Raw genomic sequence first — 13,139 nt, 5'->3', positions numbered from 1 at the left:
ACTGTGCACAAGAGTTTAGTTCATCATGCACAAGGGAAGATAGATAGGGTGTCCAGGTTTTGAAAACCAAAAACAGGCTCTACAATTATACATCAGCTGGGAGGCACAGAATGACCTAAATGGCAGTACACATCAACACAGAAATACAAATAGTGCAGCACTAAGGAACTAAATTAAATACAACTATTAAACCCAGTATCATGAGCTTTCTGATCACAGAAGCTAACTAGCCCAGAACTGGAATGCATAAAAATCAGCTTCCCTCTTTTTTTTTTTTCAGTCGACTATCTTTCAAAACTGAGGCATGTGCTGCATTTGGCAGGATAGCTGGTGAAAAAACTTGATTGTACTGGCAAATCTGTGAAGCCCAGTCACCCAAAGATAGCTCAACTAGTACAAGACAAGATAGCATACGTATTGAAAAATGCTAATAAACTATATTTGCATAAGAAAAGAGATGATAACTCACAAAGTACCGCCAAGAACAGACAAACAAGTAAAAGAAAGGACAGTTTTAAAGTACTGGCTATAACAGCTATTAGTTTTACCCAATTTAAAGCTACTCAAATTTACCAACCTTGGAAGGATGAGAGCGGAGACAAAATTGCCTGAACTTGACCCTGTGACCTGCACATCACTGCAAACCTCAGCAGTGAGTTTTAACTCATTGAACCATCCTCTGGTCTCCACAGAACAAGAAGGAATAGATTACTAAATGTAAAAGTGGATGGGCCACATAGCACAGGAGAAGATAATCTACAAACCACAAGACAGCATAGCTAACCAAGTACAAAGTAGGAGACTTAGTGCAATAGAAAAAAGGCCACCAAGTACGAGAAATGGTAGACCACTCAGTACAAAAGAGGATATCCCACCAGTTAAAGAAGGGGAAAACATCTACTAGTACAACAGAAAACACCCAGCCAAATACAAGAGAGGATAGCACACCAAGTACAAGAGCAAATACACTCCCAGGAACAAGAGAGGCTGACTCACCAGGAGAAGGTACACTAAAAGTACCAAATAAGAGAGTAGACCTGGTACAGACCACCAAATAAAGCAGAAGATAGATCATCATGTACAAGAGGGAACTGTCCCACAAGCAGATGAGGGAAGAGCACAACTAGCACAAGCAACAACAAAACATCACATACATGAGAGGATAGCTCATCAAGAACAAGAAAGGATAGATCATTACGTCCAAGATGATAGCTCATTAAGTACAGGAGAGGATAGACAAAAGCAGTAAAAAAGAGGATAGCTCCAAAGTACAACAGAAAATAGCTCAACAAACTTTGAAGTATATAGCTACCAAGTGTAAGAGAATATAGACAATGAAGTGTAAGAGAGGCTACCCAACCTAGTACAAACAAAAATAGACCCCCACCCACCCACAAAGGTGTAAATTCCATTAGCTGCAAGACAGGATGGTTCACCAAGGCAAGGTAGGATAGTACACCTAAATGAAGAGACAATAGACTGCCACGTACAAGAGAGAGCAGCCCAGTAGATAAAATACAGAATAGCACACCAAATACAAGCAAGGATGGACCACTAAGTGCATGTGATACCTTACAAAGTAAGGTAGTGGATAGCTCACTGTCATCCCAAGAGAGGACCTAACTGTGAAAATAGCTCCAAAGCACAAGAAGGATGTAATAACTGATTGCACTTCTTTCAATTCTATGCAGTGAAAATAAAAGGTGTTAGTACCTACATTAATGGTAAGCTATATGGTCTATATGATGATTTTGGAAAGATGGAAGGCTGAGAAGGCCCTGCTACGACTTTAACTTGTGTCCTGCACATCACTGCATATTTCAGTAGGGAGCATTTCATTCATTGAGCCATTCTCCATGTGCAAAAGTACAAAAAAAGGATACCTCACTAAACACGGAGGAAGTAGTGAACGCCTATTAAAATATAACCATTCAAGTCTAATAGGGAATAGCTCATCTAGCACAAGAGGATAGCTCAGCTCATCTCATCCAAAAAAAGGAGAGCTCAAGAAGTACACAAGTGGATGGCCAATATGTAATGGGATATGCTTTCAAGAGATGGCCTGTGTGACAACTAACGTGTGTCACACCCTCTGCATCTATATTAGTGATGAAGACTTGACCAATTAACTGCTAAGCAATACCCAAACACACAAAACATAGCAATTGTTGGGAAAAAAGTACTAACCCTTCATCACAGCCCACACCATGAAGAACATGCACTACCTTCAGCAGAAAATAAAATGCAGTTAGTCTTGACTGAAAGCAGTGGTTACATTTCCATGCAAAGAGCTGTACCTCCTAATTAAGACATCTGCCACACGTGTTTAATGCGTAGTATAAGTACTGGCACATTTGTTCATTCATTTAGTTGATGCTAGCAATTACAACATGTTTCGGTATAAACATTATGCAAGCAACCAACACGACTAGATATACAAATGTATCCTGCCATCTGAGCCATGTATGTGCATGCATGAGCACACGCACACACATGCAGGAAGCAAACGTCTAGAGGTGAATGGAGGCCTGGTGGCATGATCTCACATATTCCAGCGCAACTTCCTCTGCTCGCGGTGTAATCAGGGTAGAAGATGGAGTGGAGAATGGATGAGTTCCAAAAACAGAAGAAGAAAAGCTGCTGATCACCACAATGGTATTCTGCATGTTAAATTTTATTCAAAATTTGAATTTTTTGTCAAATCTCCCCATTTTCGAATTACTTTTTCATTATTTAGCTGGGTAACATTTAGAGCAGTAATATAAAATGCATAAAATAAACAATAATATGCTCTTCCGTGGCCATACTTTCAGATGAAGAAGGGCAAGCCAATGGGCCTTAAATATAACATATGCATGCATAGGAAAAGAGGTGAACTATGGCACTGACTCACACTGACTCAATCACATGAAGCATCTTCAGACCTACACTGGGTCTGCCCCATGGAAGAGGACCCAAAAGGTCCATCTTTCTTTCACCCCGACATGACTGACAAGGGGTCCCATGTATGATTTGTAGATTTTTTAATATGACGATTTTTTATTTTGAGAAGTTATGAGCTTATTACCAGGCTCTTTTTCATGTAAATATATGGCATAATGTTTTATATGAATGCTCTGAAATTCAATTAATAAAAATAAACATGGTTTTATTATGTAATCTTGTGTATATGTGGTTCCTTCAGCCAACAGTAGCTTTTTGGTCAATACCACTTTCAATACTGTTTTAGTCCATAATTACAATGTTTCTATTGGCTAAGGTATCAGACTACCTGAAGTCTACTAACGTGATTTGAGGGAATAAGGCAGCTATATTCCCATCATGGTCACCCACATTTCCTTGTATTTCAACTCTCTGCCAATCTCAAATCCATGATGCTGCCCTCAGATAAATGTATTTCACCTAGCAATTCTACACATCCATCCAGCAACTCGCCAGGTTGAGGCACATGTGGATCAGGCCATGGTGCTCAGCTACAGACACTGGAACATGCACAACTTATTACTGCAACATTTAGAAATTGGCAGTGGAACAGGGTGAAATGGATAGTGGTACACAGAAGTGAAAACCAGCACAAGAGGAGAATATACCAGGACAAGAGTACACCAGAACGAAAGACACTGAAACTGGGACAAAAAGGCTCAGTTTGGGACAATTGAACACTGGGATAACAAGACTCCGACTGGTGGGGACACCGAGAAGCAAGCATTAGGAGGGGGATATAGTGGCTGCCTCTGCATCTTCCTTCTTTGCATTTTCCTACCTGCTGTCTGCACTGCCTAATCAAAGATGAACAAGTAATTTACTTTCAGTAATGCTCTATCTGTTGGCTATTCTATCTAATATCAAGTTCCTCACCTTTTGAAATCCTGAGGTGTCAGATTGGATCTAGAATGTTTGGTAGCAACTTCTTCCACATGCCGGCAGGTGGTGCCATCAAACTCCATGACAAGCTTGAACCTCCTCTGGAAGAGATGGCACACCACCCCTGCCCCGATTACGGTTTATCTTGAACTTGTCTGAGCTGAGACACAGATTAATTGTGAAAGACTGGTGATGATAGTGTGCCTAATCTATCTTGGGACATTTTTGGAATCACAGGAGGAGGAGGCATGTCCAGAAGGAACCTGGGGTTAGATAGAGCAGTGGTCCCCAACCTGTGGTCTGGGGACTCCCGGGTTTTGCGATACCTCCTCAGAGTGTCCGTGACTGCTTAGAAAATTAATATTAACAGATTAATAAAGTGTACATTAATAATGTGGCTAAATGAACAATTGAAAGTTTTAAAATGTAATGAAAATGTCCCCGAATTCCAATAATGATTCAGTGGGGGGCCCTGGGTTTAAGTAATGATAAAGCGGGGCTCCACAGAGGTCAAAGGGATGGGAACCACTGAGCTAGAGCATCCACCAGAAAGAGTGATATTGAAGGTAAGCAACTTGTTATTCTGAGGGGTGATGCTAACTGCAGATGCCTCAACTTTTGAATAGGCACCTAAGTACTGTGATGGGTTGAGCAAAGGCCGCCCCCGCAGGGGGCTCGTAGGGCCGGCGCCATAACGGCCGCTTCGACCCATAAGAACCGGTTAGGCCGGTTTTGACCCCCCGCTTTCTCCTTCCCCCCCAGGACCAGCGGGGCAAGGATGAGGGCGCGAAAACCAGGCCAATGAGGGTACTGAGTTTTTCAAACCCTCCAATGACTACCCAACAAAGGGCCCCCCCACCACCCCGGAGGTGGCAGTGGCAAGTGGGGAAACAGATAAAAAGTGCAAGGTCGGCCAGGTGGGCAAACAGATGACCCACGGTGACGCGCTGCTTCAAAGGAAGGAGGAAAACAACTAACCATCCCCAAGACCAGAGCTCTCCCGATCTTCGCCACCAGACAGGGGACCGCCTGACTAGGCAACGCGACCCTGCATCTGGCACATGCCCACCCCTAGCAAGCATTTTTATCGGGCACCTTCCAGGCATCGCACAGGGGACCCCCCGATCGGTCGACGCAACCCTGCTGCCTGAACTGCCGCTTTCTTCTGACCAGACTGCATTCGACTTAAAAGGCACTTGCCCAACAAAGCCCCCACTTACCCGCGATATTCCACGAACTCCATCCAACGCGGAGCAGCGCGCCTGTCTTTGAACGCGTCCTGGGGATCCCGGAAGAGGACGTGTCGCAGCTGTATCCAGGGGGCAATCAAAACAGTTGCGCCCGAACGTCCGGGGGACCAACAAAAACACACAGGAGCTTCCGGGAGCCGATTCTGACTCCCACCTGCAAAGGGGGACCATCCGACACGGGTGACGCGACCCCGCAGGCATCAGCGGAAACAGTCTGCACGTCCGGGGGACTAGCAACAACAGCCGGTTCTGACTCTCTACCCCTCGCCTGTACGGGGGACCACCCGAGTCGGGTGACGCGACCCCGCAGGAGGTTGTGAAATTAAGCTTCCATGCGGCCCGGAGACAGCCCAAGCCGCACGAGTTACATTTCTACCAGCAACGCGACCCCGTGAGCACGGCCCATCACACCCACAGCCAAACTTCCTGCGATTCAGCACCAGGAAGTTTTATGGTTGAGCACAATTTGCTTCCCTGCCCCCGACGACGGTGAGCTTGGTCAGCGAAGATCTGAGCTCGTCTAACAGCTCACGGGCAGAAGCCCTAACCAAGGTACTTTTTTGAGGTGGGACTGCCTGCTCCAGGCGACGCAACCACATTAAAAAAAAAAAATACATACAAAGAGGAACAAGTAGACTTGCTACAACAGGCACCAAGCAGAGGGGCATTTAGACATTCAGCAATCCAGAAGCAAAGCTCCAGTATGGAAGTCGATCAAGTGGTAGAGCCACAAGACGACCTGGAAAGGATGATCGCACAAATGAGGGCAGACGCTCTAAAACGAGGAAAGGACTGGCTGCGCGCCAAGATGGTAGACACGGCAGAAGAGAGGCAGAACACAGACATCCCCAACACAAGTGACCTCCCCCTGGAGATTGGAGCAAGCGTCAAGGGGTCACCATTGCCTCCTCGGAAAGCGGGAAAGCGCCAGAGAACGGAGGGCGATCCTGCGAAGAAGACACCCAAGAAAGCGAGGGGGACAGACCGCCCCTCTGGGGCACCATCCACCAGGGAGCCACCTGAGTGCAGCACGCCGCTCACACCAGCTGAGGGTGAGCATATCAGCGCAATAATTAAGAAATGCTTAGAATCATTTGCACCTTTGTTGTTAAGAGGGAGCGGCGCAGGGCTAAGCGTAGCTGACGCAGAGAAAAGCGACCCACCAGTCGGGCATGCTAGCAGGAAAGGTCAAACCTCCATAGGGCATCCCACAGCAGCATGTGTCACGTCAGCAGGGGCAGCAAGTAAGGTACTAGAACCCCCCCATAGCGGTAGGCAACCCCCCAGAGTCTTATGTGAGACCATCCTTGGGCCCCCCGGCCATGACAACAAGGTCAGCTGGGCTAGCTACAGCCATTCCGCTAGCAGTAAAAGAAAGAATTTGGAGAAAATAATTAATTGATATTTTCCCATTACTAGAAATCCAGATGGAAGGGTTAGACTTCACCATATGTGACAAAAAGGAGGAGGACAGGAAAGAGAGGAAAAGGGCCAGGAAAGAGAGAAATGTTGAGAATTGGCTGAGCGCAATGGCCTGCGTAATAGTTGAAAAATTCCTGCACTGCGCAGCGGACCTATGATTGTATGAATCCAAAATACATGAGGCACACCGTCAATTCCCAGGGGATGCTTGGCTAGAGTATGACAAGAGTTTCAGGCTAAAAATGCAGGCGCACCCTGAAATGGAATGGAATGAAGAGGATGTCTCTAGTTATATACACACAATTATGGTGGCCAATGAAGTCAACTCCTGGGCGGGGAGGGGGATCAGCCCTTTCGCAACACACAGCCCAAGGAAAAGCGCGAGAGACATAAAACTTACCATAGGTACAAACAATGGCACAACAGTAAAGGGCAAGTCGAGAAAGGAACTCAAGCAATATGCTGGAAATTTGAAACAGATGAGTGCACATGGGGACAAAGCTGCAAATGTAGACACAGCTGCTCATCATGCGGGGGGGATCACCCAGCTTCATCATGCAAGAAGAGCAGGCACAGAGCAGACAAAAAAGAAAAAAGAAAGAAACAATAGTTCCAAGCTGACAACAGCTCAAGTGGCATATCAAAGGACATAGAACCTGCCAGTTCCCCAATCAATACCAAAGTCCTGAGGAAGTTAGCCAACAAGTATAACAATAGCAAAGATACAGAAACATTAGTCCAGGGTTTTGAAGAAGGTTTCAAAATCCCAGTGAAAGGAAAGATAGTAGGGGGGCATAAAGAAAGTGAAATCAGCAAAACAACACCCACAGGTAGTTTGCCAAAAAATCAATAAATAACTAAGGCTCGGGCGCATTGATGGCCCCCTAGCCCTCCCAATCCCAAAAGACCTGATCATCTCCCCATTAGGCGTGGTACCCAAGAAAGAGGCTGGCCAATTCAGATTGATACATCACCTGTCGTTCCCAGAAGGGACATCGGTCAATGATAATATCCCAGAAGACGCCTGCTCGGTGGGGTACGCCACAGTGGATGACGCCATTGACATAATCAAGGCCGCAGGCAGAGGGGCATTACTGGCAAAACCAGACAGAGTCAGCCTTTAGGCTCCTACCAGTACACCCAGACAGTGTTTACCTACTGGGTTTTCAGCACAAGGGCCAAGTGTACATCAACAAGGTAATGCCCATGGGCTGCTCCATCGCATGCGCGTATTTCGAACAGTTCAGCACCTTCCTAGAATGGGCCTTACATAAGAAACACCCGTCGGGAGGGAAAATGCACTATTTAGACGATTTCCTATTCGTGGGCAAGGCAGGCACAGGCGAATGTGCCAGCCTACTGAACTCCTTCCAGCACCTGACAAAAGACTTGGGTGTCCCGTTAGCCGCAGACAAGACGGTGGAGCCAACAACGTCCCTAACTTTCCTGGGCATTGAGTTAGACTCAGCCACGGGAACCTCAAGGATACCTGAGGCAAAGGTGAGAGAGCTAAGGGAAGAGATCAAAACATTGCAGGGCAAACAGAAAGCCACACTTAGGGAATTACAGAGCATGGTCGGGAAGCTTAACTTCGCGACCAGGGCGATCCCAGCCGGGAGAGTTTTCGCCAGGCGTTTAAGCAAACTTACATCAGGTCTGCGCGAGAGACACCACCGCGGCAGATTAGGCATAGCAGTAAAAATAGATCTCACCATGTGGGATGCCTTCCCTAACGGAGTTCAATGGCAGACTAATCTGGCGGGAGGGCTGCCTATCAGCCAAGGAGATTGCACTGTATACTGATGCTGCTGGGGGATGTTGTTTCCAGGCCATATTAGGGAACGCTTGGTGCAATGGCAAATGGCCAGTCAGGTGGTACAATTTGGGCATCACCAGAAACATCACATTTCTAGAACTATTCCCCATAGTGGTAGCCATGACACTATGGAGGGGCCAATTGCAAAACATGAAGATAACATTCTGGTCAGACAACTTAGGCGTGGTCATGGCCATCAACAAGGGGTCCGCTTCTTGCCAAGATACATTAAGACTCCTTCAGCTCAGGGGCAACCTGGACATCAGGGCGAGACATGTCCAAGGAGTGAAAAACTCACGAGCATATGCTCTCTCTCGTTTCCAGATGGACAGATTCAGACAAGCCCAGAGATGACACCCTATCCAGAAACCCTATGGGAACCGGCGGAGCTGACTTGTCAGTACTAGTGCATAACGCACTCAACCCTGAGACACACAGAAGGTACGCGAAATACGCCAGAACTCTCATGGAAATAGGAGGGCTAGAATCCCTCAGTGACCCGGTCGCAACCAGAGCAGCGGTGGAACACTTCATCAAGGGGCCTTATCAGAAGGGGAAAACAAAGTCCTGGGCACAGGCAGACCTCGCAGCGATAGCGCACTACTCCAAATTACAGACTGGCATAGACCCCACAGCATCACATTACATCCGAACTGCAATGAAAGGGTGGAAAAGGCTTGAGGGTCCCAAGTCAGACAACAGACACCCCACAGACTTCAACAAGCTGACCAGGCTATTAGATGTTCTAGAAAAGGTGACATCCAACCCGTCCGAGTCATTTTTATTCAAAGCAGCATTTGGCACAGCATTCTTTGGGGCTTTTCACTTAAGCGAGTTGGTCGCATCAGCAAAACTGTCGGGAGGCAACAACTGCCTCCAAGCAATCGATTGCAGTTTAGAACAGGACAAGGTACGACTCTTACTAAGACGGTCAAAAACGGATCAACAGGGAAAGGGCTCTCAGGTAGTAATAAAATGCATAAGCCAAGCAAAGTACTGCCCGGTCTGCATTCTGAGGGACTATTTAGCTGTGCGCCCAGGGTTGCCAGGCCCACTTTTCACGCACCACAATGGGGAGCATTTAAGCAAATACCAGTTCAAAGCAGTGCTGAGCAAAACACTGAAGGAAGGAGACCTGGCCCCAACAGATTTCAGCTCCCTCTCTTTTCGCATAGGCGCTGCCACAACAGCGGCAGTCTCAGGCCTAGATGAAGGCACCATCAAAACCGTAGGCAGGTGGCGGTCCAACGCATACAAAAAGTACATACGCACACACTTTATGTAAGGCTGTTGTTTGTGATTACATTGACAGGGGCTCCACCCAGGACTATATGGGTGATCGGGTACTCTTTTGTATCCAGACTGCAAACATGGTGGAGGAAAAACATCTGGACTAGAGAGGTAAAACGATCCACGAAGTCAATCAAATGGTGGGGTTTCCCAGGCATGAAATGGGCACAGCTTGAACGGATAATGCTTAGCTTATGGAAAACAGCGCTAAGACCCCCTGACATGATAATCATCCACGTGGGTGGCAACGATCTAACCACAGTCGGACGAAAGGTCCTCCTGAGCGAAATCAGGCAATCATTAGTACTAATGACAAGACGATGTGGGAACACCACTATTGTCTGGTCAGAAATCATCCCCAGAATGGTGTGGCGGGGGGCCACATCAAACAAAGCAATTGACAACTCCAGATGAAAACTGAACATCTCAGTAGCCAAGTACTGCAAGGCTAATGGGCTGGAGAGCGTACGCCACGGCTTGATACACCCAAGACAGCGAGAACTATATGCATCAGGTGGAGTACATCTATCAGAGGAAGCGATGAGCATATTCTGGTCCAACCTGGCTGCGGTAATGGGATATTAAAAAAAAAAGGGGGAGAAGAAATCTTGTGGTGTGGGGAGCTGCCCAGAGACGTAAGCCTCTCAAGCAGCATGGCGGTAATTAAGGAAAGTTTTACCAAAATGGACTGTAAGCACACCTAGTAAGGCGTTGTGCATAGAAAGGCCACTCACCTGGGGATGCCTCACGGCAGGGTGAAGGGAGGCCAACCAAGGGGAGTAGGCGGAGCACAGCACTCGCAGCCCAGACCCGCAAGGTCGAATGGCAGGGCACAGGTACACGACAGGTAGCGAGTTGGGGCTAATCCAAGAACTCGATGCTACCCCCTTAGAGAGAAATGGTAAAACGAACAGATGGAGTAAGCCCCCTCCAAGAAACAAAGACATGGGACTGCCTACAAAACCAAAGGCGAGAACAGACATAACAAACGGAGGCCGGGACTTGAAGGCCGACCCGTCAATGCTAGTCACACAAATATGATTGATTATTGAAACGCAATTTGTAAAATTGAATGCTCGCTGAACCAAAGGTTGAGAAATTGAATATTTCACAGGCAGCTACCCATTTTGTAATTCAATAAATGCGGCCATTTTATTCCACTGATAAACAGTGCCACATGGTTTTGTTTTGCATGCATGCATGCCACAACGAAAACATATGATTTATAAATGCAATGATTCTGGAGTGGGCGAAATGCGGGAGTTATTACTGATTACATTCTCTTAGGCCTGTACAACTGAAGTAAGTGTGTCACAGAGTCACTTCTAGAAGGCTGTAATGAAGATTGCTCAGTTGGAGCTTGACAAGGCTGCACATCAGATGCTTTGGTTTTAGTGCTATGAGTGTACCACTAAAATCTGCTGGACTCTTAGGGAGTAGTCATCTTATCTTTTCAGAAGACACTGCAGCATACATCTGGAGAGGAGTTATCCGTGTGCGGAGGGGGCAGGATCATCCTAAAACCAACCTGTTTTCCTGTCTCTGCATTGCAAGCCAACAAGTGAGAATTGGAAATTTGACAGACTGGAAAGTGAAGTTTAATAGTGAGCGGTCCATACTACACATGGACGCAAGTACTGCTGGACCAGAAACTAGCATGTACTGCTTATTGAAAGAGGGAGGAGGAAATCGGTTTTTTTAAATAACCAAACATTCTTCTTGTGTGGTTATGGGCTCAGGATACTTTTGCTTAAAGCAAAAATTGACCCTTGCCACCTCCACTAACAGCAAAGATAGACCCAAAATGCACAATCTCCATTGTCAGTGAACACGGATCCGGGGGAAAGGTGTAATCCTGTTGTGTGACGTTACATGTGGGTCCCAAGGGATGAAAGATGGGTCACTGTCATCTGGAGGCGGTCCATGATTGACAGTGGTAAGCACACTTTCAGCAGCCAGTCTTCGAGGTAGGGGAATCCATATATCTCTGACCTGAGAAGAACGGTGGCAAGCATTGTCAACAGCTTTGTAAACAACGAGTAGAAAAAGTAAAGGCAAAGAGCAGAACAGCAAACTGTAAGTGCCTCAACCCCAACACAAAGCGAAGGTAGCGTGTGTAAGAATGCAGGACAGGCACATCAAAGCAAGCGCCCTGCAAGTCTAAGAACGCCATCCAGTCTCCCGAAAACAATCTGGGCAATAGTGAGTCTTCTTGAACCTGCCAATCACAGGAAGCAGTATGGAGGGCAAAGATCTAAATAAATCTGAGCCCCTCATCTTTTCTGGGCACCAGGAAAGTGCAGGAGTATTCCACATCTTTCTTTGCCTTGCAGACCCTCTCTAGGGCCTCTTTGGCCAAAAGTGACTGAACGTCCTGCTGAAGGATGGTGGCGTGATCCGCCAAAGACCGATTAGGAACAGATGATCCAATTTAGTGACACACCAGGCAGGTATAAAAAACAAATTATTTTCCATATTGGCCAAGCATCACAATTAGAGGAGACCTCAAAGTGGCTAGGCTGCAGCTGAGGAGAAAGAGAAAGATTGCTCTCTCGTGGTGAGCATGACCTCTGCCATCACAATGTCTTCCTAAGTGGCGAATTGCTGTCCTGGCGGCTGCACAGGTTGCAAAACTGGTCTCTGATGGTCATCAATCAAAACAATGGTCCTTGAGGGTCAATTATAAGGCTAAATGTTCTTAGCAATTCGAAGAAAGGCTACTACTAATCATTGTTTGCAAACATTAGTCAAAGTTATTCACTGTAAAACCGTATCAATATTATGCAAACACACTTCATCATAAGAAGGTTTCACACAAAAAAACAGCACAGTGCATATGAATGAGCGAAATTAAGTGAACAGCTCAGTATTCCCACGGAAAGACCCAGAAAAAAGAAACTAATGTCTGTGCACAGGGGCGGCCCTTATATGCAGCTCCCTGCCATCACTTCCGGTGGCTGTGCGAAGTTGCAACGGAGTTCAGCAGTGCCAACTGCCAATGCGTGGGAGCAATTGCTATGAAAAAATTCAGATCCAGGGCCTCCTCGTGCAGAAGTGGGGGGATGTAGGGCCTTTGGCAGGCTTGGAGTCAATGATGCAGTACTTCTCATGTCTGAAGCAGATAAAAGTATAGTGCAGCCTTCCTGGCACTTCCGACTGGTGATAAACAATGATAACTTTACTCCCTCCTTTCTTGCTTCCTTAGGTGGTGGGTTTCTAGGTCAACTACCCTATGGTCTACATTAATTCCAGTATATGGGGATGAAAATAGGCCCTAAACCAGAAAGTCCAGATTACCCAAAATACTGGGGCCAAGACAATCTCATGGTTTCGTTAATCAATGTTCTGTTCCCAAGGGTGAACTGCAGTGTAACATTTTAGGATCAGCCCTTATTTTAGTGCCTGTGCTTAATGAATAAATATAAACGGCTACAACATGTAACTGCTGTATCAAATAAATACTAGGGTGTCGAAGTCTTCACACATGGGCCAACTAA

The 13,139-nt window shown here is 46.5% G+C and overlaps 1 protein-coding gene across 3 annotated transcripts in view; it reads right to left on the bottom strand.

Moving 5' to 3' along the window:
• UCKL1 (uridine-cytidine kinase 1 like 1) overlaps window positions 1–13,139 on the bottom strand; it is a 332,854-nt gene that overhangs the window by 99,106 nt on the left and 220,609 nt on the right. For 2 of the 3 annotated variants that reach the window (XM_069243248.1, XM_069243250.1), the window contains exon 8: window positions 2,547–2,566. The exons of the other annotated variant lie outside the window; for it this stretch is intronic. In XM_069243248.1, the coding sequence (XP_069099349.1) occupies window positions 2,547–2,566 (20 nt within the window). The remainder of the gene's footprint in view (window positions 1–2,546; window positions 2,567–13,139) is intronic. 3 annotated transcript variants of the gene reach the window in all.

The sequence above is a fragment of the Pleurodeles waltl genome, chromosome 7 (genome assembly GCF_031143425.1).
Source record: "Pleurodeles waltl isolate 20211129_DDA chromosome 7, aPleWal1.hap1.20221129, whole genome shotgun sequence".
NCBI classification, from domain to species: Eukaryota; Metazoa; Chordata; class Amphibia; order Caudata; family Salamandridae; genus Pleurodeles; species Pleurodeles waltl.
The sequence above is the reverse complement of the archived record's forward strand: the minus strand, read 5'-3'. Positions and strand labels throughout refer to the sequence as shown.